General features: G+C 38.7%; 1 protein-coding gene across 1 annotated transcript; it reads right to left on the reverse strand.

The window, feature by feature from the left end:
- Positions 1-1363: 1363 nt before the first annotated feature.
- Positions 1364-2389, reverse strand: LOC140607521 (uncharacterized). The gene has a single exon (XM_072782211.1). The coding sequence runs from the start codon at positions 2346-2348 to the stop codon at positions 1668-1670; it is 681 nt and encodes a 226-aa protein (XP_072638312.1). The 5' UTR covers positions 2349-2389; the 3' UTR covers positions 1364-1667.
- Between the last annotated feature and the right edge of the window lie 4370 nt (positions 2390-6759).

Consider the following 6759-nt stretch of genomic DNA (forward strand, 5'->3'; position numbering starts at 1 on the left):
GATATGCTAAGAATATGGTATCCAACCTGTGTTGAAATGAACCCCCTTTTATATCAACTCCTATCTGGTTTGTCTCTTATACCTTATAACTTTTTTAAAAAAATTTTTAGAAATAACCCTTAATTACATTTGTTAAATTTTGGGGAAATATAACACAGCTAATTGATAAAACTGATGTATGCACAATTTGAATTTAAAATGTTTTTACTATACAGATTATGAATCAAAACATACAGACCTTTATATTTGTATAAGCATCATAATATTATGTATATTGTGACACATTTTCTCAGCTGAGGAAGATTATTCTTACCTCAGTCTGGCTGCTGAGAAAACTGAGTCTCAAAGAAATATCCTGTGCATATTCTCTTAGGTAAAACCAGGCAAGGTGACAAAAGCCCAAAGTGAAAAAAAATCAAGAGGATGAGAAACTTCAGTAACATGAGGGTTTTCATGAGATGAAAAAATAAGAAGTTTCAGTCTAGAAATACTAAAATTTTGAGCATCTATTAATGAAAAGTTTTACATTTTGTATTGAAAAGTTGCCATGGAGTTCATAGATTTCCAGAAATCTGGGTTAGAAGGTATACTTAGTATTCTAAAAGAGAGTTTTTATCCTTAGTAAAGGAAGGAGAAAGAGGGAGGAAGGAAGGAGGAGAAAGTACTTGAGCTACAAAGAATACCTGATATTTGCACAACCAATAATGGAACATACTTGAAGTAGAAATATATCAAGTGAAATTTAGATGACTTTATGGTGTTCAACTCACTAGTGTTTTTAAAAGGGACTTTTGAGACATATACTAAAACTTAATTTTGAGTTATAGAGGACAGTGAAACAATAATGTAAACTTTCTTTGCTGTTCTAGCAAAGACAAAACTATGCTAAGATACTAACTATTCTAGTCCAGAGTAGTGTTCCAAGACAAATAACCAAAAAAAATAAAAATAAAAATAAAAAAAGAAAAGAAAGAACGAAAGAAAAAAAGAAAAGATATTTCTTGAGAGCTTACATTATGTACCCCATCCTGTGCTAACTATATTACATTATATTACACAGATTATGTCTTTGAACCTTTGAAGAACATGGTGTATTGTCCCCATTTCTCAGAGAAAGCAGACTGAGGCTTGGAGAGGTTAAGCCATTTTGTCCATGTCATACAATGAATGCCTAGTGGAGTCTTGATTCCAATATAAGTGGAACATACTCTTGAACATGTTCACTTGCATTTGAAGCAAGATGGCCTTTGGTATGAGGTGACAGACACACGTAAAGACACAGTAAAGACACGAGTGCGTGCACACACACACACATATGTTCATGCAAATCATTAACGAATCAGGAGATTTTAATATCAGGGGGAATGGCTCTTTATTGAGAATATATGAAAACAATGTCACGTAAGATCATCACAGTCAGTGTATACATAGGATGAAGATATTGCTGGCCTGAAAATAGATACATTTGGGCCTGGGTTAAAAATCATTTGACAGTTGTTTTATTAAACCTGTCATTTCCTAGAACTCAACACCAACTCTGAATGCCCAAATCAGAAGATGAGGAGTTGGCAGCTAAGAGTCCATTCCACAGTCACTGGCTGGCTTTAACGCATTTTATGTGACTTGTGAAGACATCCATATGTCAAAAAGATTATAGTCAGAGATACTCAGCAGCAGGAAGAGGCACAGCACATGGGGCGGGGGCAGGTGGAGATAACACAGGTGGGGCGATAGCAAGTGGTGTGGCAGGAGACCCGGCCACAGACTGGGCGCAGACAGCAGGAGGGGCAGCAGCAGGAGGGGCGGCAGCAGCTAGAGCCACAGGAGCTGGAGTCACAGCAGGAGGGGCGGCAGCAGCTAGAGATGCAGCAGCTGGGCCTGCAGCAGCTGGAGCCACAGCCGCTGGAACCACAGCAGGAGGGGTGGCAGCAGCTGGACACACAGCAGCTGGGGCGGCAGCAGGTGGTCCTGCAGCAGGTGGTCTGGCAGCAGGTGGGTTGGCAGCAGGTGGGGCGGCAGCAGCTGGAGCCACAGCAGCTGGAACTAGAGCAGGAGGGGCGGCAGCAGCTAGAGATGCAGCAGGAGGGGCGGCAGCAGCTGGAGCCACAGCAGCTGGAACTAGAGCAGGAGGGGCGGCAGCAGCTAGAGATGCAGCAGCTGGGCCTGCAGCAGCTGGAGCCACAGGAGCTGGAACCACAGCAGGAGGGGCGGCAGCAGCTGGACACACAGCAGCTGGGGCGGCAGCAGGTGGTCCTGCAGCAGGTGGTCTGGCAGCAGGTGGGGCGGCAGCAGGTCTCCTGGCCACAGCCCTGCTCAGAGCAGATGGAGCCACAACAGGAGTTGACCATGGTGTCAGAGGGTGGAGGTTTCTGGTGTGTTTCTAGGAGATTGAAGGTCTTGAGTTTGGAAGTCTCATCATGCCATGGCTTCTTATATACTGCCCGAACATGGTAACTTGCCAACACATCTTCCTTATTTTTGTTTTACTAATGGTTAAGTAATTGCCAGATTATACAATAATATTTGTTTATGTAATGGTTTAAACTCATGGAACTAATTTTCTTTTCTAGATGTGATTTTATCTGGTCTGCTTTTCCTCCTGACTCACACCCCCTGGCATCTTCTGGACCAGTCTCTCCTCATGTTCCTCCACAGAGGGCTGTCATGTGATAGGTGACATTTGCAATTGCATTTTTTTTCCTGTCCCCTTCTACATCTCCTAGCAGGATGGGATTAGGGCAGTTATATTTCTGGTCATGCATTTCTTCCAATGATCAGTGGAGAAGAAATTCCATCTGCATAGTGTGGCATGTGGCATGAGACAAGAAGAAAAGGCCCTTTTTGTGGGTTATTATTGAGCAATGAGGAAGGAGACAGCTCTATATGATATGACATTGCTGATTTCTACGGCACTGGAATGGGTTTTCTTGGATGTTTCAAACTTTGGATCATGTTCTCTACTCTAAAAGCATGTCAGGCAATTATCTGTATAGTTCCTGTCACTACCATGTTCAATTGCTCATTAAGTTGTTGCTTTAATATCATATATTTATGTTGTTTTCTCCAGCTTGTCATTAGGTTCTGGAAGGCATAGCTTCATTTTTATCCCTCATCTGATTCTTAATTTAAAATATTCTTCAACGGAGCAAAAAAAAAAATGTTGAATAATCAGAATATACCTCTCCTCAGAACTTACCGCCATAGCTGGGAAATCTGTAGCACATGTTTTTTGGATCCATTTGAAATGTGAATGGATTTTAGTCAATTTAACTTCATTTAGTTACTATTTTTACTTTTCGTTTATTTAGTGATAATCTAATGTGAGCAGGCATTAAATCATCCAAAGGGCTTATTAAATATGATTGGGACAATCCTCAGAGGTTTTGACTGCAGAGTGGAGTCTGAGATTTGGCTTTTTTAAAAAAAAATTTTTGTTTATCCTTCTCCAATTAACTTACTTCACTCAGCATAATACCCTCCAGTTCTATCCACGTTGAAGCAAATGGTGGGTATTTGTCCTTTCTAATGGCTGAGTAATATTCCATTGTATATATAGACCACATCTTCTTTATCATCATATGGTTTCATTCATATGGGGAATATAAGAAATAGTGGTAGGAATTATAAGGGAAAGGAGGGAAAATGAGTGGAAAAAATTAGAGACGGTGACAAAACATGAGAGACTGCTAACTCTGGGAAACAAACAAGGAGTAGTGGAAGGGGAGGTGGGCGGGGGGGATGGGGTGACTGGGTGACGGGCACTGAGGAAGGCACTTGATGGGATGAGCACTGGGTGTTATACTATATGTTGGCAAATTGAACTTCAATTAAAAATATGTATATAAAAAATAAAGATTCTATTTATTTATTCAGGAGAGACAGAAAGAGAGAGGCAGAGACATAGACAGAGGGAGAAGCAGGCTCCCTGTGTGGAGCCTGATGTGGGACTTGATCCCAGGACCCCTGGGATAACAACCTGAACCAAAGGCAAAGAAGCTCAACCACTGAGCCACCTTAGATGCCCCAAGGTTTGGCATTTCTGACACGTATCCAGATGATGTTGATGCTGAAGGCCCAAGGACCACACTTACAGACCTGCTCCTTAAATTTCTGTTCATTCAAGCTTTGAGGAAGTACCTCTATCAGGTTCCTGCCTGTTTATAAAGCAGATTGTTGAGTGGATAATCTGAGATACACATGTTGCCAGTTATTGAGCAGTTACAGAGTTTCCTCCCCAGGAATTTACAGATTACTGTGAGGATCACATACACGCATGTGTGTGTGCATATGCTAACACACACACACACAATTGTGCAACATCAAAGGAGCTCATAGTAGTATAATTTAACTAAAAGAATGGTGTCTAAGACAAATTAGCCAAGATTACAATTTGGTAAAGACATAGATTTATTTTTAAATAAATAATTCTAGTTACTGTTTCTTATTTACTTTTTATGATTTGTTTTACGTTTTAGGTAAATTTTACATACTGTGAAATGTACATATCTTAAGCATACTATTTGATGAGTTTTGATTAACAGATGCACATCAATATAACCACCATACCTATCCAGATAGAGAATATTTTCCATTATACCAGAAAATTCCCACATGGAACTTCAGTAAAACTCCCCACCATCATAGGGGCAGCCGTTGTTTTAATATTTTTTTCACTGTAGGTTTGTTTTGATCTAGAGCTTCAAAAAGATGATATATAGCATAATTTCTTTTCTGTCTTTGGGCCCATTAGCTTGGCATATGCCTGTGAGAATTGCTAATGTTGATCCATGTATCACTAGTTCTGAATGAAGAAGCTGTAGGAACAAAGTACAAAGGCTTATTGTAACTACTATCAGCCATTCCTGTTTGCCTGGGACTGAGGGGGTCCCAGAACTCAAGACTGGGTGAAAACAGAGAGGCATTGATTACCATTGGATGAGATTCTTAAATACCTTAATTAGGACCATTTGAAGACCAAGCCCCTTGCCATATTTTTGTCACAATAACTTTCTTAGCAAACACTTGATTTTCAGAGCTAGAGAACCTGAGGCATTAAACAATTCTATTGTGAGGCAACATGTCCCAAGGGGAGAGATTTTCACTTGATTTGCTGTATAGGAGATGCTGAGGGAAGAAAAATCATTAAAAAAATGTTCTTATTACCAGGGGAGAGTTTTCCATGTAAATAGAGGGAGACTAAGAAAGCCTGTTTTGCAATAGTTGCAAAGGCAGAGTACATTCTCATTATAGAGAAATATGCAGAGAATCCGTCCCTAGGCCAGTGGTTCACAAAGTTGCCTACATATTGGGATCACCGAGGAGAGATGAAAAGTCTTGATGCCTGACTTCTGCCCTCAAAAATTCTGATTTTTAACTGATCTGGTGTATGGCCTGGGCATGTGAATTTTTTTTTTCACTCCTGAGGTAATCTTAATGCATGGTTTTAGATCCAGCTCCTTAAACTGTTTTAGATCCAGCTCCTTAAACTGTCTATATGACATTAATTTGTGTAATATTAGACAATTGGGAACAGAAGTAGATGCAATATTAAAATTGGTAACATCTAATTAATAGAAAAAAATGATACTGATTTTGAACCACTAAACTTTGAGCAATTTCAGACTGAAACCTTGATAATTCTCTTTACTCTTTTAGATCTCTCATTCCAAACAAAAGTTTTACATGGATGAGAATAGGACAATGGGGCACGGGAAATTGCTAGTGATAGCACACTGGATTTTTAAAAAATGAAAAACAAAACCAACAGAGACAACACCCTATGTACTCCTTGCTAAAATTTTTACCCATTGTCTGGAGAAGTAGAATTGATAATAATTAATTTCAGGACCATACCCATAAATTATGTATGGTCTACCTAAACTGTAACTCTTTTATTACAATAGATTAGATGGAGTGCAATTTTTTTCTTTTGTGTACTTTAAAAAAATGTTAATATGTGTTATATAATATATTATATATGTTAAATGTTATATATGTGGCCATACAGAATATAAAAAATACTTAAAAATTTTTTTGTTTTCTTTTTAGAATTTGACAACAATATACATTAGTTAGGTAAACATCAAGGAAAGTTGAACAAAGTGGACCTAACTGATGTTTGCAACACCATTGAGGAACCTGTGTTGTGTTTCTCAGGGAAACTGAACATACCATGTTAATATAACCTTTATAGAATGGCATGCAAAAAAAATTTTTTCCCTTATCAGGTAAGACATATGTTATGTTAGTACTCATTATTTTAAAAAATATCTGGGATATACTTAGTCTGTAGCTAAAATGTGCTACTATTAGGTAACTATAGAGACTTAATTTGTAGAATTATTATCTAAATAGAGACCCCCTACACTAGGCATTGCTAAATGATAAGGAAATTAATATATTTCAAGTCAATTAAGTTATTTCATAATAAAAATTAAGCACTATTAAAATGTTTATTTATTTATTTTAGGTTTTTTTTTAATTGGAGTTCCATTTGCAAACATATACTGAACAACCAATGCTCATCCTGTCAAGTGCCCTCCTCAGTGCCCTTCAACAAGTCACCCCGTCCCCCCACCCACCTCCTCTTCCACTACCCCTTGTTCGTTTCCCAGAGTTAGGAGTCTCTCATGTTCTGTCACCCTCACTGATATCTCCCACTCATTTTCTCTCCTTTCCCCTATAATCCCTTTCACTATTTTTAATATTCCCTGAATGAATGAAACCATATGTTTGTCTTCTCTGATTGACTTACTTCAC

Source organism: Canis lupus, chromosome 16, assembly GCF_048164855.1.
Source record: "Canis lupus baileyi chromosome 16, mCanLup2.hap1, whole genome shotgun sequence".
NCBI lineage: Eukaryota > Metazoa > Chordata > Mammalia > Carnivora > Canidae > Canis > Canis lupus.

Excerpts from the sequence above, each read along its gene's own strand:
- LOC140607521 (XM_072782211.1), bottom strand. The coding sequence starts at position 2,348 with ATGGTCAACTCCTGTTGTGGCTCCATCTGCTCTGAGCAGGGCTGTGGC.